Below are 26633 nucleotides of genomic sequence, written 5' to 3'. Positions count from 1 at the left end.
CCAAAAGTTTAAAGCTATGGACCAAAAAATAAAAAGGTGAAAAAATTAGTTAGTGACACACGTTTTTGTAAACTTTCAAAACCGATTACGTTTAGAAATGAAGACCTAGAGTTTTACAATTTTGCAATTTTTAGGCTGGAAGTCTTGTGTATATAATCCTGTAAAAAAATTGTTTTACATTTTACTCTTACCAAAGTTATTAACAATTTAGTTTAATTTCAGAGGAATTAAAGAACTTAAATAATTGCTCATATATATAAAGCTAAAACATCATATAACATGAAATAATTTTTTTTTTTCAGTCCCTATTGCCAGCTATTGTTGAGTTAGCTGAAGATTCTAAGTGGCGCGTGCGTTTAGCAATTATTGAGTATATGCCAGCTCTTGCTGGACAATTAGGGCAAGAATTTTTCGATCAAAAATTACGTGGACTTTGTATGGGTTGGTTAAACGATCACGTATATGCTATACGTGAAGCTGCAACATTAAACATGAAGAAACTAGTTGAACAATTCGGTGCACAATGGGCAGAACAGGCTATTATTCCAATGATCTTGGTGATGTCTCGCAACAAAAACTATTTGCACAGTAAGTTATTTTTGTAAATAACATTTGTTTTAGATTTATGTATGCTTTTAAATAGATCCGAAAAAATCAGTATTACCCAGCTAAAAATAATTGATGTCATACTTTACAAACAACATCTTAATCACATCTAAAAATGCGATTACAATTTTTTCGCTTCAATAAACCAAATATTTCTTTAAAAATAAAAACCCAGTTGAGACTGAGGAAAGATATGTAGAAAAGACAACAACAACAAATAACATATTCGAAGTACATCAAGTTTTGGTGAAAAACCAATTAAATTTACATAAGCGCGTCATTGAAAGATTGTGGTTTATTTTTGAATCCGAATATCGTATCTTTACAGTTTCTTAAAATGAGGTTAGATGTAGTTCAAAGTTGTCAAAAATTATCAACATCCCTCCAATGACATGCTAATGTAAAATTCATAGGTTTTTCATCTGAATTTGAAGCACTTCGGGTTACTAGTTGTGATGAAAATACAACATCTTTTTCCACACTTTTTTGCTGGGTAATATTTTTCGCTTCTATAAACCAAATATTTCCTTACAAATAAAAACCGAGTTAAAAGTGAAGAAAGAGATTTTGAAAAGTCACTACAAATAACATATTCGAAGTACATCAAATTTTGGTGAAAATCCAATGAAATTTACATAAGCGTGTCATTGAAAGAATGTGGTTTATTTTTGACATCCAAATATCGGATTTTTACTGCATCTATGAATAAGATTAGATGTAGTTCAAAGTTGTCAAAAATGAACAACATCCCTCCAATGACACGCTAATATAAAATTCATAGGTTTTTCACCAAAATTGGAAGTACTTATTGTTATTTGTGGTGAAAATTCTACTTCTTTTTCCTCACTTTTTTTGCTGGGCCCTATTGAAAATGTTTTATATGAAACCATTATTTCATCTACTCCCAAATAACCGAACCTGACTATTTGGGCTTTTTAGCTAATAATTACGTATGTTAAATATACTAGTATCCCTTCCAGAAACGGCAAATACCAGAAAATCAGTTTTCATAAATAATTACTTAAAAATAGTAATATTAATTTGTCTCCTAGTGTTTAGCATTTTTTTATATACACATTTACTCTGGATTTAACATTTTAATCAATATATTTATTTTAAACAACATTTTTTGTCAAAAATATCACATAAAACTGCGGAATACCCGAAATTTCCCATCCCGGGAATTTCCGTTAAAAACACTACTCATGACACATGTCATTCCTCAACGGGGCTTCTATGGCAAGAAATTGAATATCTCGAGTACTTGTGCAAAGTACTTGTACCTGCCACCTGCGTGTAAGATACACAAAGGGCGGTGGTGAGTCGTCGAAGAATATAACTCAATTACTTTAATTTGTGGAACTGAAGACTCTGCTATGGCAGATAATTTGTTCTTTAAAACCTGTCTCTGTCTCCCCAAGTCATGTAAAAGTTCGGATTGTCTTTAAGATATCTGAAGTTCTTAGGATTTTGTATTGAAAATCATGGCCATTCAAATTGAAAATTTCAACGTTAAATTAATCCTGGAAATGGATAAAGTCAATATTATATATCGTAAAAATGGCACGGACCGATTGAATAACCATTATTTAACAATAAAACATTGGTTATTTATCAAAATTTCCACATAATAGCTTTAAAAAAACTTCTCACAAACCCAAAAATTTCTAGTTGCCAATTTGGTACCTGAAATTTGCAGATCTCGATTGAAAGTTGTCATCTTTAATTTAATTTTAGCAAACTGAAAACTCAACTGAGTTTCTGTTGTTATCGATAATCGATCCATAAAGCTGATACAAAAATGGACAAAAATTATTTAATGATCGCAGTACTGTGAAACATTAGAGTCACAAATCACCGGGGACGGATGGTATTTTCCCAGCTATATATGCAAAGGAATATTGCTCAGGAATATTGCATAAACAATTGTGATAACTTGTAAAAATTTTTTGTTATTGAAGACATACATGTTGAGTGTTTTCAGCAGACCTGGGATAAATGCATTAAATATGTTAATGCATTAACAATTTTTTCACCATTAAAAAAAATTAATGTTAATGCAAGTTTATTGCATTAACATTAACATGGGTACATTTAATGCATTAAATTTGCATTAACATTAAATATTTTTGAATTTAATGCATTAATTTTACATTAACATTAAATATTTTTGAAATTAATGCATTAATTTTACATTAACATTAAATATTTTTGAATTTAATGCATTAATTTTCCATTAACATTAAATAATAAGTAATAAAATTAATGCATTAATTTTCCATTAACATTAATGTATATAATAATTTATAAAAATAAAAATACAGCGCCATAGACCTCAATCTAACTAAATTCAAGTAAAATTCAATGTGTTAAAGTCCTTTCTAATTAGTCCTATACTCGATAATGCATATCAGAAGAATAGTATCACTTCCCACGTATTCTTTTTTTGTATAGTTTGTCACACTGTGCAATCTTATACAACCTTAAATGTAAATATCATATTTAAAACTCACAAGTTTGAATGGAATTATTAGAAAGGATTAAATTTTAATTGTATTTATTTAGATCGAGGTCTTTGGCGCTGCACAGTGGGGCAGAATGGAAATTTTTTGGAAATAAATCTGGCATTTCTAAAGGAGTATTCGAGTTTAAGTTTTGAAGATGAACCCTGCAGATGCCCCAGGGACGGCGCTGTGGCGGCTCAAAGTAGGGTACCTACGACATGTAAAATTTTTAAACTCGTGCCATTTTTTTGTTTTTCACCCAAATTTTTATATTTTCTGAAAGCGCTCGACGAGATCTTGAAAAAACATGCTTGGACATACTACTTATCTCTTATAATATCAGAGTTATAGGCATTTAAAAATTTAGTGATACAAAATTTACCATACCTTGGTCCGCCTTTTTTTGAATACCGGGCGTAATTTTGAAAATGGACTCAATTTTTTCTTGGTATTTAGACAACAAAATTTCCAATAATATACAAAAAATTTCAAATCAATATCATTTCCAGATCCAAAAATATACGTTTTTTAATTTAAAAATTCAAAAAATTTTAGATTTTTGCCGTTTTTTTTACCAAAAATGTGTCTTAACTCTTTTATTAATAAAATAAAATTTTCTTTAAGAACATATAACAATTTTATGGTTTTCTAAAAGGTATCTTTACGCAGAACGCTTTAGCGTAAAAAACTTGTCCTATTTTTTGAAAATGTTGCCACTGCTCCTTCCGAATATGACCTATTTTTTTTATCAAAACTTCAACTTTGGGCGACATGTTCTAAAATCCCAAAGCTGGGATCAGAAAACTGAAAGCAGTTTTGGAAACCTCAATATGTTTTCTATTTACTCCAAAAGTATTTTCCCAGCCCTGAAAGAAATGTGGACCCTATGGGAAAAAATGTAAAAAATCCAATTTTTGGGATTTTCATTCCTATTTTTGGGAATTGCGGGATGCCCTTTGACCTTTTCATTTTTTTTTTTGCATTTTCTTATTTGAAATGACAAATTTAACAAGCGTTGAAAATTTCATTGAGTTTTGTTCATAAATAAAGATTTTGTCATATATTACATATTTGTTTAATTTCTAAAACTATGATTTATATCAAAATTTTAATAGGGTTGCAGATAGCTACAACAATTTAGTCCATATTTATCCCTTAATATCATTTTTTAGTTAGATATGGAAATTCTCGACCCTTTACAAAAAATTTCAAGCCAATATCTCAATTACATTCAAAAATATGTTCATTTAAACCTGTGTCCTTTAATTTCATCTTTTTCATATTTTAGTATTAAGTATGACAGAACATACATTTGGTGTTGAATAAAATATTTGGACAATTTTTAAAAATTATTTAGTTAATTATTTTATTAAAGACTATAACATTGTATATACAATAAAAAAATTATAATTTTATTATGAGCCACGCACAACAACACCTAAATCACCCCACACAAACGACCTTTCCCGCCCACCGAAATATAAAACACAATTTAATACAATATCATCAGTTAGTATAATGGCTTTTTTTATTTGAACTGTTTATCTTAAACATAATACAATTAATTCTTACAACCTACTTATATAGTTAATTCCTAACACTACTTATTTTCTATAAAATAATCTGTCATATCGGTATACATATCCAGAAGGTAATATAAGTGCTTTAAATCTTCCTTGTTTTGAGATGATAGAGTTTCATAACAAATCCATCTTTTTCGCATAGTTGAAAGAACAGGATCAGAAGATAGAAGTAAACTATTAAAAATATCTTCATTCTGTGATTGCCTGGAGCATTTTCTTGAGCTGAATAGTTGAACATGCTTAAAATCTCGATTCCTCGCTTCCTGGGCTTCTTCTGTTAACTCTCCAAGTGGAAGAATATTCGATTCAATTATTATTTGACCATGACACAATATTTGGGTACTGTTGGTGTTAGTTCCCTCCATGGATACAGAGATACAAGTAATTTAGAAATTTCAGATGTATATTCCCCAAATCGATTTCCATTAATTTTATGTTTACTATTCAGTGCCATTAAAATAGTGTTAACTCTTCGAATCAACTCCTTGTCGATTCCAGTTATTTTTGAAGTAATTTCAAAATCACGAAAAAACCTTCTCGCCGTATTACCGTCATTTGTACTACCGCAACTTGGAAGTGGTTTGTCGATGTTTAATCCCATCTGAACTTTAAATTCTTCTTGGATTCTGCTTTTTTCCGCAGCTTCAGTTCTTTCAATTCTTCATTATTTTTTGTTGATTTAGTAAGATTTTCTGACACACTTCTATATTTGAGGTCGTATGCTATGTGTAAAAAGTAATCCAAAAATCGTATTCTGGCATGAAGTGGTGAAATTCCGAAAGACAGGACTTCTTCATTAATACTTCTGCTTTTGTTTATATTTGAGAATTGCGACTTTTTCTCATTACATATTGAGCATCTCCAGAAGGAAGAAGTTTCTGTTATGGCATTGCTGACCTTTCCATCAATCATTGTTAAGCTTAGCTGATATGATACGTTAATAGAGAATTCCTTTATTTTTATGCAAATGGGCTCCAGTGCATTTATTTCATCTTTTAAATATTCCACTAAATCTTTTGTTGTTTTCTTTGACTCCTTTATATATTCTAATCCATGGGTCTACAAAAATTTTTTGAACCCGGAGTTGTATTGATCCATATATCTTCAAATGAATTTCCGATGCTTGACGATGATGGATTAAGGGAATATGAACGAATTCGTAATGGCACTAATGATGACATAAATACACTTTTGTAGTCTGCTAATGTCCGACTTCCACAAGCTTGTTTGTATTCTGGAAGTGCTGATAAACCGTCACATCCCCACTTACACATTAAGACAACATCACAGTTATGAATTTTCCTTAGTTGGTCTTCTGAAAAGTCTGACACAATTCTTGATGCTGTGTTTTCGAGCAAAGATGATATATCAATACAAGCATCCACATCATTAACAGCAATAGGTGATGGTAGGATAGTTTGTTTTATTCCTGGATCGCCTTGTATGATGGTAATATATTGTGTCCTTTTTCATGCAGAGCTTTCCTTAATATTTGGTACTTATTTCGACTGAGACCCAGTTCCAACATAAGCGCTATTGCTTCCTCTTCAGTAAAATTTGATTGTGATGTTGGAGTTGGTATACTTTCCACAATTCGCTTAAGTCGTTTTGGTGATGCATTAGGAAGAATAGTTGCAATATGTACGGCATCCATAGGTTGGTTTTCCTTTTTCAGCATTTCGTTAAATGTATCAGCAATTTCCTCATTTGAGATTGAAAAAAGTTTTTGTGTGACCCTCTTTTTTTTGACCTTGAACATAAGTCTTCGTATGACTTGCAAGGCGCTCCTGTTGATGTGTTGTAAGTTGAGATTTCCGTAGTAGTTTCCATCCAACTACAAAATTTTAATCGAAATTTCTTTTGATTTCCATCCACAGACTTTTTACATCAAAAAGTTTTAAATTTTTGATATCAATATCATTTACAGATCCAAAAATATACGTTTTTTAATTTAAAAATTCAAAAAATTTTAGATTTTTGCCGTTTTTTTACCAAAAATGTGTCTTAACTCTTTTATTAATAAAATAAAATTTTCTTTAAGAACATATAACAATTTTATGGTTTTCTAAAAGGTATCTTCGCGCAGAACGCTTTAGCGTAAAAAACTTGTCCTATTTTTTGAAAATGTTGCCACTGCGTCCTTCCGAATATGACCTATTTTTTTATCAAAACTTCAACTTTGGGCGACATGTTCTAAAATCCCAAAGCTGGGATCAGAAAACTGAAAGCAGTTTTGGTAACCTCAATATGTTTTCTATTTACTCCAAAAGTATTTTCCCAGCCCTGAAAGAAATGTGGACCCTATGGGCAAAAATGTAAAAAATCCCATTTTTGGGATTTTCATTCCTATTGCGGGATGCCCTTTGACCTTTTCATTTTTTTTTTTGCATTTTCTTATTTGAAATGGCAAATTTAACAAGCGTTGAAAATTTCATTGAGTTTTGTTCATAAATAAAGATTTTGTCATATATTACATATTTGTTTAATTTCTAAAACTATGATTTATATCAAAATTTTAATAGGGTCGCAGATAGCTACAACAATTTAGTCCATATTTATCCCTTAATATCATTTTTTAGTTAGATATGGAAATTCTCGACCCTTTACAAAAAATTTCAAGCCAATATCTCAATTACATTCAAAAATATGTTCATTTAAACCTGTGTCCTTTAATTTCATCTTTTTCATATTTTAGTATTAAGTATGACAGAACATACATTTGGTGTTGAATAAAATATTTGGACAATTTTTAAAAATTATTTAGTTACTTATTTTATTAAAGACTATAACATTGTATATACAATAAAAAAAAATATAATTTTATTATGAGCCACGCACAACAACACCTAAATCACCCCACACAAACCACCTTTCCCGCCCACCGAAATATAAAACACAATTTAATACAATATCATCAGTTAGTATAATAGCTTTTTTTATTTGAACTGTTTATCTTAAACATAATACAATTAATTCTTACAACCTACTTATATAGTTAATTCCTAACACTACTTATTTTCTATAAAATAATCTGTCATATCGGTATACAGATCCAGAAGGTAATATAAGTGCTTTAAATCTTCCTTGTTTTGAGATGATAGAGTTTCATAACAAATCCATCTTTTTCGCATAGTTGAAAGAACAGGATCAGAAGATAGAAGTAAACTATTAAAAATATCTTCATTCTGTGATTGCCTGGAGCATTTTCTTGAGCTGAATAGTTGAACATGCTTAAAATCTCGATTCCTCGCTTCCTGGGCTTCTTCTGTTAACTCTCCAAGTGGAAGAATATTCGATTCAATTATTATTTGACCATGACACAATACTTTGTGTACTGTTGGTGTTAGTTCCCTCCATGGATACAGAGATACAAGTAATTTAGAAATTTCAGATGTATATTCCCCAAATCGATTTCCATTAATTTTATGTTTACTATTCAGTGCCATTAAAATAGTGTTAACTCTTCGAAGCAACTCCTTGTCGATTCCAGTTATTTTTGAAGTAATTTCAAAATCACGAAAAAACCTTCTCGCCGTATTACCGTCATTTGTACTACCGCAACTTGGAAGTGGTTTGTCGATGTTTAATCCCATCTGAACTTTAAATTCTTCTTGGATTCTGCTTTTTTCCGCAGCTTCAGTTCTTTCAATTCTTCATTATTTTTTGTTGATTTAGTAAGATTCTCTGACACACTTCTATATTTGAGGTCGTATGCTATGTGTAAAAAGTAATCCAAAAATCGTATTCTGGCATGAAGTGGTGAATTTCCGAAAGACAGGACTTCTTCATTAATACTTCTGCTTTTGTTTATATTTGAGAATTGCGACTTTTTCTCATTACATATTGAGCATCTCCAGAAGGAAGAAGTTTCTGTTATGGCATTGCTGACCTTTCCATCAATCATTGTTAAGCTTAGCTGATATGATACGTTAATAGAGAATTCCTTTATTTTTATGCAAATGGGCTCCAGTGCATTTATTTCATCTTTTAAATATTCCACTAAATCTTTTGTTGTTTTCTTTGACTCCTTTATATATTCTAATCCATGGGTCTACAAAAATTTTTTGAACCCGGAGTTGTATTGATCCATATATCTTCAAATGAATTTCCGATGCTTGACGATGATGGATTAAGGGAATATGAACGAATTCGTAATGGCACTAATGATGACATAAATACACTTTTGTAGTCTGCTAATGTCCGACTTCCACAAGCTTGTTTGTATTCTGGAAGTGCTGATAAACCGTCACATCCCCACTTACACATTAAGACAACATCACAGTTATGAATTTTCCTTAGTTGGTCTTCTGAAAAGTCTGACACAATTCTTGATGCTGTGTTTTCGAGCAAAGATGATATATCAATACAAGCATCCACATCATTAACAGCAATAGGTGATGGTAGGATAGTTTGTTTTTTTTCCTGGATCGCCTTGTATGATGGTAATATATTGTGTCCTTTTTCATGCAGAGCTTTCCTTAATATTTGGTACTTATTTCGACTGAGACCCAGTTCCAACGCTATTGCTTCCTCTTCAGTAAAATTTGATTGTGATGTTGGAGTTGGTATACTTTCCACAATTCGCTTAAGTCGTTTTGGTGATGCATTAGGAAGAATAGTTGCAATATGTACGGCATCTATAGGTTGGTTTTCCTTTTTCAGCATTTCCTCATTTGAGATTGAAAAAAGTTTTTGTGTGACCCTCTTTTTTTTTGACCTTGAACATAAGTCTTCGTATGACTTGCAAGGCGCTCCTGTTGATGTGTTGTAAGTTGAGATTTCCGTAGTAGTTTCCATCCAACTACAAAATTTTAATCGAAATTTCTTTTGATTTCCATCCACAGACTTACTTTTTACATCAAAAAGTTTTAAAAAGTTTTCAATTTTTGATATGCCTGTTTTGTCTACTTTTCTACTATATGTAGTTTTTATATAATTTGAAATGTCTTTCATTCTTTCTGGCCCTTTTGAAGATACACTCCATAAAACGGAACACAACTCTTCGTACTTTAATGTAATCTTCATTGTAGATTTATTAAATATGGTACTTAAAATCTGAGAAGTTTACTTATATACCAATTCTTGTCATTTCCGATACAGGTATTCCAAAATAAAAAATTACGAATTGTCTACCTATTAACATTTAGGACTATATTACTATAACCTGTAATTCAGTCATTGATATTTCTTATTAGTGAATGAATCGAAATTATCATTACCTGTGTATTTTTACCTACATGATCATAAACGAAACAGAACGAAATGATCTGTCGAAAAAATTTAGGTAAAAAATAGTTATAAATTTCTGAAAATTTAAGCATAATAGGACCTTTCAATTATAAGGATAAGCAAACAAATAGAAAATAGGTAAATATAAGATTTAAATATGTTCTGTCATATTTAATACTAAAATATGAAAAATGTGAAATTAAAGGATACAGGTTTAAATGAACATATTTTTGAATGTCAATGAGATATTGGCTTGAAAATTTTTGTAAAGAATCGAGAATTTCCATATCTAACTAAAAAATATATTAAGGGATAAATATGGACTAAATTGTTGTAGCTATCTGCGACCCTATTAAAATTTTGATATAAATCATAGTTTTAGAAATTAAACAAATATGTAATATAAGACAAAATCTTTATTTATGAACAACAAACTCAATGAAATTTTCAACGCTTGTTAAATTTGTCATTTCAAATAAGAAAATGCAAAAAAAAATTGAAAAGGTCAAAGGGCATCCCGCAATTCCCAAAAATATAAATGAAAATCCCAAAAATGGGATTTTTTACTTTTTTGCCCATAGGGTCCACATTTCTTTCAGGGCAGGGAAAATACTTTTGGAGTAAATAGAAAACATATTAAAAAAATAGGACAAGTTTTTTACGCTAAAGCGTTCTGCGTAAAGAAACCTTTTAGAAAACTATAAAATTGTTATATGTTCTTAAAGAAAATTTTATTTTATTAATAAAAGAGTTAAGACACATTTTTGGTAAAAAAACGGCAAAAATCTAAAATTTTTTGAATTTTTAAATTAAAAAACGTATATTTTTGGACCTGTAAATGATATTGATTTGAAATTTTTTGTATATTATTGGAAATTTTGTTTTTGAGTCCATTTGGTCCAAAATTACGCCCGGTACTCAAAAAAAGGCGGACCAAGGTATGGTAAATTTTGTATCACTCAATTTTTAAATGCCTATAACTCTGATATTATAAGAGATAAGTAGTATGTCCAAGCATGTTTTTTCAAGATCTCGTCGAGCGCTTTCAGAAAATATCTGAAAAATCTTTGTATTTGGGTGAAAAACAAAAAAATGGCACGAGTTTAAAAATTTTACATGTCGTAGGTACCCTACTTAATGTTAATGGAAAATTAATGCATTAATTTTATTACATAATTAATATTAATGTAAAATTAATTCATTAATTTCAAAAATATTTAATGTTAATGAAATTTAATGCATTAAATTCAAAAATATTTAATGTTAATGAAATTTAATGCATTAAATTTTACAAATTTAATGGTAATGCAATATTTTTTACATTAAATTAATATTTTTTAATTTAATGTTAATGTAAAATTAATGGAAATTGCCCAGGTCTGGTTTTCAGTAATCAGTTTCTTTGCTTATTATCTTGGTTTAACCGAGTATTATTGTCTATAAATCCATTGGACAAGGTGAAGTACGGTTGGCTAAGCTGAATATGTGATGGGTATCATTGGACTTTGATCACATGCTGGATCAGGTGTCCCGTGGACCACTTTTTTGTAGGAATAACTCTTAAACGACGCATATCAATGTACCAAATATGTACTAGAAAAATAAATATTTTTTGCAAAGGGCTTCATTTCCATACCAACGATGGAAAATCGAGCTCTCAGAACAATATATTAAAAAATTGTCTGCAATCTTTTCGAAATGCTTCTCAAAAATTCCATATTTTTAGCTTATCGGGAAATAAATAATTAAATTTTTTTTTGAGTATTTCTCGTCCGCAAAATTAGGATGACCCGTGGACCACTTTTTTGGATGAATATCTCTCAAACAATGCTTCTTAATGTACTACATACGAGAAAAATAAAAAACAAATTTTTTGTAAAGGTCCTCAGTTCCCCACCTGCGATTGAAAATCTTGATCTCAGTACAATATGTTAAAAAATAATTTTGTGCAATCTTTTCGAAATGGGTGTCAAAAATTCCGTAATTTTGAGCTTATCGCTGGGAAAATAATTAAAATTTTTGTTAGTGTATTTCTGGTCCACAAAATAACTTTTATTGTATTATAAGCGGCACATAAATTTCAAAAAATCCTAAAAAATTCTGAAATGGACTAAATCAAATGCCAAACTATTTTTTAAATATTTTTCTGTTTGAGCTAAAAATTACGACAATTTTGACACCCATTTCGATAAAAAAAAAAACGAAAATAATATTCCTCTCCAACCCACTAAAATCATATTGTGGACCAAAAATATTCTACAAAAATTTTAAAATTATTTTTCCGGTAATCAGCATAAAATTACGGAATTTTTGACATCCATTTTGGAGAAATCGAAGACATTTTATTTTTCAAAAATTATACTGGGGTTGTGATTTTCAATCGCTGCACATAGGTCTGGCTTATCATGTTTTTTGGCAAAAACTATAAAAATATAATTTTTACATTAAAAATTTATTATATATTAATTTGAGAAAGGTTTATATAAATTTCCGCGTTTTTAACCCTTTTGTGACCAATTAAAATATTGGAAGTATTTTTGAAATTTTGTATTCTTTAAGCAAAAATTAGCTTTAAAAACAGCCCATTTGTAATTAAACGGACAAATTACATATATTATAATTTATTAATGGCAAATATTTCCCAGCAAATTGGTCTATTTTAGATTTATTATTTTTTTCTCAATACTTTTAACCATTTTGTTTTATTCTTAATTAAAGAAAAAAAAAAATAAAATTTAAAAAAAGTTTTTTAAGAGAATGGTATATTTAAAAAATGCATATTTTAATTACACGGGCAAGTTATAGCGAAATAAAGTTATTGTAAATATTTCCCAATATTATGACAAAATTTCTGGTTTTTATATTTTTCCCAACACTTTAAACCAACTTGTTTTATTCGTAATTGAAGTCTCTAAAAAAATTCAGGTAATATTTTTTTAAAATGTAAATTTTTAACTAAACGGACAAGTTATGTTAAAACTAATTGAAGGCAAATATTTCTCAACAGATTGGTCTAATATCGATTCACTATACTTTTCTCAACACTTTAACCATTTCTGTTTTATTCTTAATTAAACAAATTCAGATAATATTTTTTAATAATGTCAATTTTTAACTTAACTGACAAAATATATTAAAATTAATTGGTGGCAAATATTTCCCAACATATTGGTCTAATTTTGTTTTTTTATAATTTTCTCAACACCTTAACCATTTTTTATTTATTAATTATGAATTATTAATTATAGTCTATAAACAAATGCTCTCCAGAATTGGGAATGTGTCTATTAAAAATATTGCTATTCCTATGCCTCATAAGGACACCGCAGTGCCATCAACAGTACTCACTGCATTAATAGCCACTTCAGGCTATCCGGAGGAGTCAAATCCAAAGAGCGAGGAGGTGACCACCAACTCGCTGGAAGACAGTTTAATGGATGACCATGATTGAGGTTATCCAAATAAACCTCCATCGGAGCGAGACAGCTACCAACGCTCTGATGGCTAAAATCAACACAGGTAAAATACATATAGCTTTAATCCAGGAACCTTGGACGATTCGCAACAAGGTTTCTGGATTAAATCACGCAAATTTCCAACTTTTCTACGCTGATACAGGATCTCGCCCGAGAACATGTATCTTATGTCACAAGAACTTATGTTTTCTCCTCTCAACAGGATTATCAACATCGGATGCAACGGTGCTGAAGCAAGGTCGTGGCAACATATTCCTTGCATCTATTTACCTGCCTTTCGATTCTCCGACACTACCACCAACGTCGGATCTGATGAAACTGGTTGAAGAGGCACAAAGGAAAAATAAGAAAATTGTAATAGGTTGTGATGCCAACTCGCATCATGTAGCTTGGGGTAGTACAAACACCAATCGCAGGGGACAAGCCCTCATGGATTTCTTTAATACTAAAGACTTGATAACATTGAACTTAGGTAATAAAGCTACCTTCGTCAATAGAATCAGAGAAGAAGTATTAGATATAACTATATGTTCAGAAGAGCTTATAAACGAAATTCAGGATTGGAGAGTTTCGGACGAGCACTCCTTTTCTGATCATCGGTACATAAGATTCAAAATACTAAGGCCACCACCAAAGCCGATAAAGTTTCGGAATAAGTCTAAAACTAATTGGACAATGTTCGGGACCTTACTAAAGAACCGTTTAGGTCAGGACACTTTTCAATGTCGAAATAAAGAGGATATAGATGCCAAAGTGGAAACGTTCACAAGTGCCCTGGTTGAATCGTTCGAGGACAGCTGCCCTCTGCGAGAGCGGAGATCTGCCCAGGAAAAACCCTGGGTAACTGGGGAGATCCGGAACCTTGGGAAGACTCTTCGCAAACTATTTAACCGGGCACGGCGTAAAAAGACCGCAGTATACTGGGATGAGTATCGTAATAAACTTGGTGAATATAAGAAAATCGTTCGAAAAGCCAAACGAGACTCCTGGAAACTTTTCTGTGAACAGGTAGATAGCGTAAATGACGTATCGAAGATAAAAAAAATTCCTATCCAAAACTCATGTCCAACCGGAATCTATGATCGATGACACGGGCAGGAGGCTTGAGGATATGGAGGAGACAATGAAACTCCTAATGGATTCTCATTTCCCACCCGGTATATCGAATAACATAGATGAACCGATATTGGAGGAAGGGGAGGGTAACACGGAAATAGTTATTACAACTGACATGGTGAAAGGGGCAATCAAGAGCTTTGCTCCCTATAAAGCTGCAGGACCGGATGGAATTTTCCCGGCACTTTTGCAGATGGAGGCGGGACTGGTTTCCGTACATCTGTCACAGATATTCACTGCATGCTTAAAATTGGCATATACCCCAGTTAAATGGCAGGATGCAAAGGTAATATTTATACCCAAACCAGGGAAACCTAGCTATGCGACACCTAAGTCCTATCGACCGATAAGTCTTACGTCCTTCCTACTTAAAACCTTGGAACGGATAGTCGATAGCATGGTTAAAAGCAGCATACCATACAATGACCTTAAATATAAGCAGCATGCTTATGTAAAGGGACGATCGGTGGAAACCGCTTTAAATGAAGTTGTCCACTACATAGGTGAATCTTTCGATAGCAAACTGTATACACTGGCAGTATGCATTGACATCGAAGGCGCTTTCAATAACGTGCACACTGATACCCTTATCCAATCCCTAGACCAGTTTTATGTTGACCGGGTGCTCCGTAACTGGATCAACTACATGCTAAGGAACAGATGGATAAGCTGCGAGATGTACGATATAACTATCAGGAAAAAGGTATTTCGCGGTATACCACAGGGTGGCATTTTGTCACCTTTACTCTGGGTCACCACGATTAATAGCCTCCTAAGGACCCTAACCGAGAAAGGACTTAGACCTGTCTGCTATGCAGACGATGTCGTAATACTTTTAAAGGGAAAGGATCCAAATTACTTGTGTAGAAGAGCTGAGGAGGCTCTGAATACGGCCTTGAGCTGGGCTCAACCGAGAGGCCTCAATGTTAACCCGGCGAAGACGGAAATCTGTCTTTTCACAAGAAAGACAAAAATTTCTACATATACTGAACCTTGCTTCTTGGGCAAGAAGATACCGGTGACAGACAAAGTTAAGTACTTAGGTGTAATACTTGACCGGAAATTAAAATGGAGACACCACATAGAGGATAGGATCAACAAGGCACATCGGTGCTGGGCGATATGTAGGAGAACCATAGGCATGAAATGGGGTCTTAGTCCGACTATGACAAATTGGCTTTATAAAAGTGTAATTAGACCAATTCTAGCTTATGCTTCAATAATCTGGTGGACTGCTTTGGACAAAAAGTGTAATATCAAACTACTACAGGGAGTTCAGCGTACATGCTGCTTGGGTATAAGTGGTGCCATGTGTACTACTTCAACCAAGGCTCTGGAAACGTTGCTAGATATTCCACCCATTGAAACATATATAAGATATGAGGCGGCGCTTACAGCCGAACGGCTCTTTACTTTAGGCGAACTGGCCAAAAACGGTTATAGGACACGTCATCAATGTATACTGGACACATTGGAAGGTTATACACATTCATCGGACGTGCCTGATCGCATACCAGACACTGAATATGTCGGAAACTTTGAAACGCTAATCCCAGATAGAATGTCTTGGTCAAGCGGAACATTAGAGCAAATACCAGTAGGAATCCGTTGCTACACGGATGGCTCTAAATTAGGGGACAAAGTGGGTCTGGGGTTCTATATTGAAGACCCAGAAACAGAAATATACCACCGTTTACCTAATCATAACACAAGCTTCCAGGCAGAAGTACGAGCAATAACGGAATGTGTAAATTGGATTAGAATAAATATGGCGCCCACAGGGCTTAATATATTTACCGACAGCCAGAAGGCAATTTGTGCGATATCAGGTGATAGAATTAAATCTAAGACCGTATTGGATTGTAAGAAAGCTTTAACTGAATACTCTCCCAGAGGTAAGGTTCACATCATATGGGTACCAGGCCACTCGGGAGTAATCGGCAACGAAAGGGCGAATGTAATAGCTTTAAAGGGAAGGGAGCTCGATGTAGTTAACCTGACAAACGCAAAACCATTCGACGCAACAAGAGCTGAATTAAAAATATGGATGAGAGAATCCCATAAGGCCTCTTGGAATAATGAAACGGTGGGTAGAACCACAAAGATTCTATGGGGTGACCCTGATGAGAGCAAGACGAGAAATCTTCTCAAAATGAGCAAGTCTGAGGTTAGTATGATGGTACGTATTCTAAGTGGACACACAGGATTACGAGCACATCTATACAAAATTGGACGTGCGAATTCAGACGAATGTAGAGCATGTGGAGAGGACAGTGAAACTCTGGAGCACTTTCTTTGTCATTGTCAGGCATTCGTCGAAGTTAGATCCAAGTATCTTGGAAGTGATGTTATTCCGGAAATAACATTCTTAACCAACACCGATTGGAAGATTCTTAGGAATTACGTCCAGGAAACTGAGTTTCTGAACATTCAGTAAACAATTTTTTTTTTTTTTTTTTTTTTTTTTTTTTTTTCTTGAATTGGAGCGCACAACAGGCCCGATAGTGGCCTAGGTGTATTTCTTCGGATTTGATGTAGTATACATCCTCCTATCAACCTAACCTAACCTAACCTAACAAATTAGAATCATATTATTTTTAAATAATGTCAATTATTAACCAAACGGGCAAGATATATTAAAATTAATTGATGGCAGATATTTACCAACATATTGATGTAATTTCGATTTTTTATATTTTTCTCAACTCTTTTAACCTGTTTGTTTTATTCTTAATTTAAGTCTGTATAAAAATTCGAACCAAAAAAATATTTTTAAGCGAAAACTAAATAATGCGTATTGTTCATTAAACGGGCAAGTTTGGGCAAAATAAAATGATTGCAAATATTTCCCAACACATTGGTCTAATTCTGATTTTTAATATTTCAACACTTTTAAACATTTTGTTTTATTCTTTATTGAAATCTATATGCAAAATCAAACCAAATAATTTCTTAATGAATAAAATATATCTCATATATTTTGTACATCAGCCAAACTTTTTTATATTTAACGTTTCAGAAGTAAAATTTATATTATCATCATTAATTTAAATAAGTAATATGTTTAATGTATTCTTTCCTTAACTAAAAAATCTGTTGAAAAAGAATAATACGAACATTTTAGAAATATATATATTTTTTTTTAATTTATGAAAAATATTTTACTTTGTTTTATCGCGGTCTAATATGTAGTCGTTTTTCCAAAAAAAATATATTTTATAATCTTTCAAGTGTTTACTTTAACACTGTAGTACCAAAAATGTAATTGCGCGATTTGAGTTTTCGCCATAAATTGCGTATTTCTAGACCTATGTGCGCTGGTAGGGAACTGTAAACCATTCGAAAAAAATCATTTTTTATTTTTCTCATGTTCAGTACATTAATGTTGTCGCTGGCTGCGAACTGTGCCTTTATGTAGAGGACAGCGAGTTAACAAGTCCCAAATAAATGAACCACAAATTTAAAATTAATGATTCATATATTTGAGCAACCGTTTATTTCTAATAAAAAATAAAATTATTACAAAAAGTAACTTATAAATAAATAAAGCGACTTACCGCAGTCTTTATCTCCAACAAACTAAACTTTATAATTAGAGCCAGTAGTTATTGAGCCTACAATTTCTTTTTGTTTATGTACTTTTACAACAATTCATTTCCAAATAAATAAACTGAACGAAACTACTGCAGAAGAATATAGGGACAAAGAATGCGTTTAGTTCGTAAACAAGTAAGTATAAAAAGGAATACAAAATAATATAAAAAAATCCTAACGGACAAATGAACTAAACAACAACAACGATCATACAATTGGTAAATAAGACAATTTAAGTAAACATTAAGGTATGTCACAAACAATAAATATAAATCAAATAAATTAAATTGAATACTAATAAAATAAAATGACAAATTTAATAAATGATGAGCCATTGGGCGACATTCCCTCCCTCGAGTATCGGCAACGATTCACTACTCCATATCAAGAACTGATAGTTTGGAAATTGGACGCATAAGTATTCCACTACTTGTTTGGACATCAGCTCTCCGTATTACACCATCACTGCCAGGGAATGCATTTACGACACGACCTCTCTTCCTATCTCGACGGGATACAGCTGGATCACAAATAAGTACAAGATCAACAGGAGCCACGGGCTTCCTATATTCACACCATTTGGACCGTCTTGTAAGTGTGGGCAAATATTCCACAATCCACCTTTTGCAGAAATGATTTCGTAGCTGTCGAGCAATTCGCCACTGCTTTTTTAGTGCCACTGGCTTTGTCATTTCAATACCTTCTGGTGATTGAGTCCTATTTGCAGATCCAAACAAGAAATGATTTGGCGTCAATGGTTCTTCGTCTTCAGGGCTGACAGGCAAGTGAGTTAATGGGCGAGAGTTTACGATGTTTTCGGCTTCAATTAAAAAACTTTGCAATGTGTGCTCTTTTGGGGAGACATCTTTTAGAGTTACTCTTAAAACCTTTTTAACACATTGAACCATTCGCTCCCATATACCACCTTCTGCAGGTTTATGTGGACAATTAAACTGCCATTCAATGCCCTTTGTGGACAACTCATCTGCAATTTTAACCAGATCAAAAACTTCATCAAATCGCTGGGCTTCCTGGTTAACTCCAACAAAATTCTTTCCGTTGTCTTCCCTTGGAACCAACGTGTTTCAATAGCAAAATCAACTTCATTTTTATCTCTTGTAATGTCATCGGCAACATTTAGATCCGTAGGCAACCATCTCCAATCCGTTGGGCGTGGAGACAAGTATTTCGGAAATTCGGTGGACAACAAATGGTTTATATCTCCGGCTTTCAGAATTAATCCAACCAATGACGGTTGTAGAGTCACTCCAACAGATTCGACGAGAAACATTGAGACCGTGTTCCTTGATTATAGTGTCCATCAATCGGGTTCCCAAAACGGTGGCTTGTAGTTCTAATCTGGGAATGGTCATACATTTCAATGGGGCACATTTCGACTTGGCAGATATAAACGACACTCCTATTTGTCCATCAGATGTTGTATATCTCCAATAGGCCACTGCACCGAAGGCATCTTCACTAGCATCAACAAAAACATGCAGCTCTAACTCCAAGGGCAAACCATTTCCAAAATACCATCGTGGAACCTTAACGTGGACCAAATTTCTTAGCTCTTGGGGCCAATTATTCCACATCGCTTGTAATGTCGCGGGCAACATCTCGTCCCAAAGTACATTATGTCTTCAGACTTCTCTCATCAAAAGTTTGGCAGTTATCATAAAATGGCACAAAAAACCAATTGGATCAAAAATGGACATTACGACACATAACAACTCACGCTTTGTGGGACAACTTTTACCGCTGATGACGTCAGAATTCACACGATGGAATTTCAGAACAAATTTGAATGCGTCATCCTTTGTATCTCAAAACATACCAAGTACCTTTGCAGTTGAGCCGTCCATCTAATTTAAGCCACCTGAGAAACTGACCTGATGATTTAAACTGCCTTCTAGAGCCACAACCACCTCTGATGAATTCGATGTAGCTTTATATATTTCTCCAACTTGTATGGCTATTTCAATGGCTTTTGAAGGGCTATCAAACTATCTACAAAATCATCTACGTAATGATGGTCCAAATTTGACTTAACGGCTCTAGGGAAACGACCTCGATACTTCATTGTATTTGTTTCCTTCACATAATAGGCAATACATGGCGAACAGGCGGCTCCAAACGTCATCACAAGCATCTCATACACTTCGGTGGACCACTATCACCATCTCGCCACAAGAACCTCTGCGAACACCTGCCTTCTTCAGCAACAACAACTTGATGAAACATTTCCTTTATGTCTCCACATACAGCTACGGAACCGACTCTAAAATTAAACAAAGCGGATGGCAACGGTTTGTACTGCTGAGGACCTTTCAATAACTTTGAATTCAATGAAACACCTTCCATCTTTGCTGCTGCATCAAACACCAAACGAATATTCCCTGGCGTATTAGGGTTAACGACACCAAAGTGGGGGCAAGTACCACGTTGGCGGATGAAATGTATCAACTTCACTCAATGATAATTTGCGTACATATTTCTTTTTCAAATATTCACTCATTATTTGTTTATAGACCACACCAATTTCAGGATTATTTTTCATTTTTCTTTCCATTCCAAAAAATCGATTAAGGGCCATGGAATAGCTATCCGGCAGGACTTCGTCGAATTTATCAATATCTCCCGTGCACGCAAATCATCTCTTGACTCAATCACTGGTAGAGCCTTAACACCAAAATCCAAGAGGCGTACTAGCAGCATATGGAACAGCGTCTTCCAAAGGGACTATTTCATCAGGCAAACGTTTTGGATCACTGCTAGATCTACTGCCACTTGAACTACTCATTTGCACACTTCTTACCAAATTTGCAACACGCTGGAGCCAGGTACTAAAATCCAAAATAGTCGGCAACTAAGGTAAAATTGAAGCAAACTGGGCCCAATACAAACGTTTGCTCATAGGAACCTTCCGGACTAACTCCTTCATCAGAGTTGGATTCTACAAATGTTGATGACCATTGGCAGATTCCAAAAATGCTGCTAAATTTCTGACCTTAATGGCATATGGCACCAATTTATCGATCGCGTTTTCTGCTATGGGCTGAACTTCCTTCATCTGTTGCAATTGGCATCGAATAAGCAACTCTGGGCGACCATTTTGTGGATGAGCAATGACTTTACGCACTCTCTGTCTTCACCTTTCAAAGCCATCTACAATCTCAAACTATTTTTCAAAATTATTGTGCGAATATGCGGCTGTCGAATGTTCAAGGGCAGACAAAAACATTGGTTAGTCCTCGGAATACCATAAAATTGGGCAGATCATAAAGTTTGCGTTGTACTGGCATGGGCACTATAGCAGGGGAAACAAAAGGAGGCTGAGATGTCATCAACTGGTCTGGCTGACTACCATAGGAATATGGCGTTGGATTCCGGCCATGTCTTCAGGGTCACTGCTAATACTTTGGATGACTGGCGCATTTTGTCCAGTAACACTCGGCATATTTAAATTTTGATTTGCTCTTAAAGCACGTTGAGCGTTTGCCAATTGAGCTTGCAGGATGTCAATTTGTCGTTGCAGGTTCTCATTATCAGACGATATAGCTTGTGGTGGCTGGGTTCTCGCATTAGGACCGGGCACTAACGGCGGTAGGCTTAAGGGCTCTTCAATTGATGAACTAAAAATGTTATGCGTTTATACGGCAGCTGTCGGTTCTCTAGGGGCACTTATGTTGCTGTTGTTGTTCCGGGGGCGACAGAACTGGCATTTTGTACCGACGGCATTTGAGAAACATTTGCTAAACTTTCAGTTCCGGCAGGCGTGGAACTCGTTGCCGTCTGAAACGAGAGCTTTTTCTAACTGGCGACCGTTGCATTATGAATCTCAAATGTTTTCAAAGGGCACACAAAATCACAAATATTAAACAGCAACACACTCCAAATATTTCACAAAAAATAAATTTGTTCCGGCAGGCTTGGGGCTACACAAAAAATTCACAAATTAAAATATATATCACAAATAAAAAAACACAATTATAATTTGTTCCAGCAGGACAGCAAATAACTTCACACAAATTCAGCTCAATAAAAGTTTTACTCGTTCCGGCATATAAGGAACCACAAAAATGCACACAATTATTTTAAACACTTTGTTCCAGCAAATATAGAACCACTTCACAATTATTTCAATTTGTTCCGGCAGCTTGGAACCACAAATCAAAAATCCAAAATATTTTATTTGTTCTGGCAACTTAGAATCACAAATCAATTAAAGGCTTATCTTTGTTCAAATAAATGAACCACAAATTTAAAATTAATGATGCATATATTTCAGCAACCGTTTATTCCTAATAAAAAATAAAATTATTACAAAAAGTAAGTTATTAATAAATTAAGCGACTTTACCGCAGTCTTTATCCTCAACAAACTAAACTTTATAATTGGAGCCAGTAGTTACTGAGCCAACAATTTCTTTTTGTTTATGTACTTTTACAACAGTTCATTTCCATATAAATAAACTGAACGAAACTATTGCAGTAGAATATAGGGACAAAGAATGCGTTTAGTTCGTAAACAAATAAGTATAAAAAGGAATACAAAATAATATAAAAAAAATCCTAACGGACAAATGAACTAAACAACAACAACGATCATACAATTGGTAAATAAGACAATTTAAGTAAACATTAAGGTAGGTCACAAACAATAAATATAAATCAAATAAATTAAATTGAATACTAATAAAATAAAATGACAAGTTTAATAAATGATGAGCCATTGTTCGGGAAGATCGCTATTTAAAATCAGCAAAATTGGTCCATAAATAACAGAGAAATCGGAGAGAACCTCTGAAAATTTCATAAAAAAGACAATTTTTTCATGCTTTGAAAAATAAGCAACAACAACAACACTGCTTATTCATTGCATTGTGTATTTTGTTTTTGTTTCTTTTTGAGTATTTCGTTTCATATGTTTGGATGGCTGTGTGTTTCATTGTCTTATATCAGGGGTGCCCAAAAACAAATTTTTATTCAATATTTTTTGTTGTAAAAACAAATACATACAAAGAAAAAAAATATTTCATATATTCATTTTATACACGTACACGGCAAAAAAATATTTCTATTTTTTAAAATATCTGAAATTAAAAAATTTTAGTGCGTGAAAATTTTACTTCAAACATTAACTTACCAATCGGAATGTCCGTACACGGCAAAAAATTGATTTCTTTTTTGTAAAAATTATCTGAAATTAAAAAAATATTAGTGCATGTAAATTTTATTTGAAACCCGTACTTACCATTCGAAATGTCCTTTAAGTCTTCCATGTTCCTTCCAAAAAGTTGTCCAAATTGATGTCAGTGTCAGTTGTAGATAATTTTAATAAGGCCTCCAAATTTTCGTTAGTCATTCTAGCTCTATGCTTGTTTTTTATTAATTTTAGTTTTGAGAATGCACTTTCACATATGTATGTACTACCAAACATAGAATACAAACTTAAAATTTCTTTATGAAGTAAAGGGTATTTATTTGGTTTTAAAGATTTCCAAAAATCACTTAATTAGAAATTTTAAGTTCAGAGTCGCATTGCAGATCACATAGCTCCATTTGTAGCTCAGGCTTTTGATTGTATATGCTACATGTCATTGGAGTAAAAAAAATGGGTATCATTTGCTTTACGCTGTCAAAATCATTAAATATTTTTTCAAAATTTGTTTTCAAATCTTCAAGATGACTTAAATATTTAAAAAAATCAAATTTTAAAATTTTGTACTCATCATTTAAAACAGTTTTTAAGCATGGAAAGTGGAACATTTTAACCATACCTAAATCATATATAAAAATATCTATCTTTTTAAGAAAACCTTCGATTAAGTCAACCAAGTCAAAAACAGATGCGATATCTTAAAATGCCTCTCAATATTATACTTAGTGTTAGTTAAAATTATTTGAAAGCATATTAAACATTGTGCTTCACCCTTAAAATTATAAGTAAAAAAATCATTTTCATATTTATTTTGCAAATCCATTGTAAAGAATGCAAAAAATCGTACAAACATTCAATTATGTGAGAGTAGTAGAAACTAACACAATTGTTTTCGAAGTGTTCTTCAAAACAATCTTTTTTATATCATGTCAAACGATAAACAAAAACAAAAACTCGTTTACCAGCAAATCATTCGAAAGTGTTGTTGTTTAGCACGTGTGTGTATACAATGCAGAACGACAAAAAAAAAAACTAAAAATACAAAGTTGTTTGTGTATTTCGTATTACTAGTGCTGAGCGCTCTATGTGTGTATTAAAACACACGGGCTATAGCTAAGCGCATTTACAAAAACAAAAGCGCACCAAGCGCATAGGGCTTGGGCACCCTTGTCTTATATATATTGTTTTTGTTTTTTGGTGTATTCAGTTTCGTATGTTTGGATGGCTGTGTGTTTCGTTGCCTTGTGTATATTGTTTTTGTTTCTTGGTGTATTCAGTTTCGTATGTTTGGATGTCTGTTGGTTTCATTGCGTTATGTATTTTGTTTGTTTGACTTCAAAGTTACTTAACTATGCTTCAGTTAAGATTTATTTGGCCTGTTATAATAACATAACGCCACGATAAGTATTGCTAGTAATACTAGCAAAAGTTACAAATTCGAGTTTTTCTGGTTCTCCACCATAATCAAAATTAAAACTTAGATTAAGTTAACACGATTGCACATGGTCAATATGCACCTCAAGAAAAACTGTAACTCGGTACAGTTATCTGACGTCACACATTGGCCAATGCGGTTTGAAACGTAAAACTCTTGAAGGCAGAGCAAAAAGGACGTCCTGATTACCCCTAAGCGATAGTGGCACGACGGTCTTCCTCCACCCAGAGCTGAATTACGAATGGTTGTGTATTTTGTTTTTTTGTGTATTTCGTTTCGTATGTTTGGATGTCAGTTGGTTTTACTGCCCTGTGTATTTTGTTTTTTGTGTGTTTATTTCGCTTAGCGTTGTTTTTATTTTGTTTTGCTATTGCTATAATAATGATATAGTCGGGAAAATGAAATAAATATAAATTTTATAAAATTGTGTTTATGCATAAAAGCTAATGAATAAAAATAATGGTTTTAAACATACTTTTTTATAAATGGATGTATTTTTGAGATACAATGACGAAAAAATCGAAAGTAAAACAAATAATATAAAGTGCCCTTAGTTCCCTACCAGTGATTGAAAATACTGATTTCAATATAATTTCTCAAAAAAATGTTCTTAAATTTTTCTAAAAATTAGTCAAAATTACCTAATTAAAGCTCATTTTCAATTTCTAAATTTTTAAGGGACTTTTTAGAAACTGCCTTTAAGGATTAAAAAAGGCAGAAAAATATAATATCTATTTTATCGTTATAAGCCAAATTTTTATATCTATTTCAAAAAAAGTCATTACAGATAGAAAAATATTCTCTTTACTTTTCGAAGAAACCAGGGTACACGCAGCTAGTGTACAATATAACCAGAGCGATTTCCCTTCAACTGGAATGAGAATTTTAGGAAAACACAATTTTCACTTCTATTGGCTATAGGGGTGTATATTTCTTATTTTAGTTTTGAAGATCTTTCCAACTTTGAGTTATTAAAAGTATGGAATGTTTAGAAATTTTATTTTTGTAGCAATGTACTGTTCAGAATTATTTTGGGGAGATTTATTAATTTTATATAAAGTAAAAAGGAGAAGAATTGTCTTCTTTTATAAGCAGCGTGCTTCGCTACCCTCATCGTAATGAAATAAAATAAATATTATTGTAAATTTTCAGTCAGTTCAATATACATTTATGTATATCTGCAATATCAAAAAGTCCCCTTTTATAGATTTTCATACAGGTTCCTAGGTTCAATATTTCATAGATTTTCAATCAATAATGATTGATTCTAGTTTCAATATTACAGAAAACTCAAAAAATATCATTTGGAGAACGAAAATGTAACAGAAAGTCCCTTTTTTGGAATTTAGTTGAATAAGGACGGTGCATGTTAAATTTTCAACCAGAAGTTCCTTTCATACAGATTTTTATACACGCAGGAAGCTGCGTGTCTAATTTTATGTTTTTAGGTTAAATATTATAGAAAATTCAAAAAGTATTATTAAAAAGCTACCTGAAATTCTCTTTATATATATATATTTTCTTTCAATCAGGATATTACCAAAAGTCACCTTTTATTTAATTTCATGTTTCTAAGTTCAATATTATCGAAAATTCAAAAAGTACCAGTTAATGAACGAAAAAGTACCAGAAAATACTAGATTCTCATTAACTCCGGGGTTCACATGCTTAATATCACGTTTCTAGGATCATATTGTAAAAAACACAAAAAGTACCAGTTAAAAAACGAAAAAGTACCAAAAAATAGTCCTTTGTACCGGAGTTCCAAGTAACACCCCAATAGTTTTCCCCTTTTGGTACTTTTTTCTCCCTATTGAAGTAATAAGGAGGAGCCCATCATTAAGTATTCATTCACATGTTAATACAAATCAATACATAGGAAACAATGTTTTATGCAAAAAGTACCAAAAATAGTTACAATTTTCAC

General features: G+C 32.7%; 1 protein-coding gene across 3 annotated transcripts in view; it reads left to right on the top strand.

The window, feature by feature from the left end:
* The window catches only part of LOC119613764 (serine/threonine-protein phosphatase PP2A 65 kDa regulatory subunit), a 163918-nt gene that overhangs the window by 111008 nt on the left and 26277 nt on the right, over nt 1–26633 (top strand). For all 3 annotated transcript variants that reach the window (XM_037969797.1, XM_037969804.1, XM_037969813.1), the window contains exon 7: nt 303–588. In XM_037969797.1, coding sequence (XP_037825725.1) covers nt 303–588 — 286 coding nt within the window. The remainder of the gene's footprint in view (nt 1–302; nt 589–26633) is intronic.

This window comes from Lucilia sericata, unplaced genomic scaffold, assembly GCF_015586225.1.
Source record: "Lucilia sericata isolate MDLA Ls3-8-SP2 unplaced genomic scaffold, ASM1558622v1 Contig000040F_arrow, whole genome shotgun sequence".
NCBI classification, from domain to species: domain Eukaryota; kingdom Metazoa; phylum Arthropoda; class Insecta; order Diptera; family Calliphoridae; genus Lucilia; species Lucilia sericata.
Note: the sequence above shows the minus strand (reverse complement) of the source record. Positions and strands in the feature narration are given on the sequence as shown.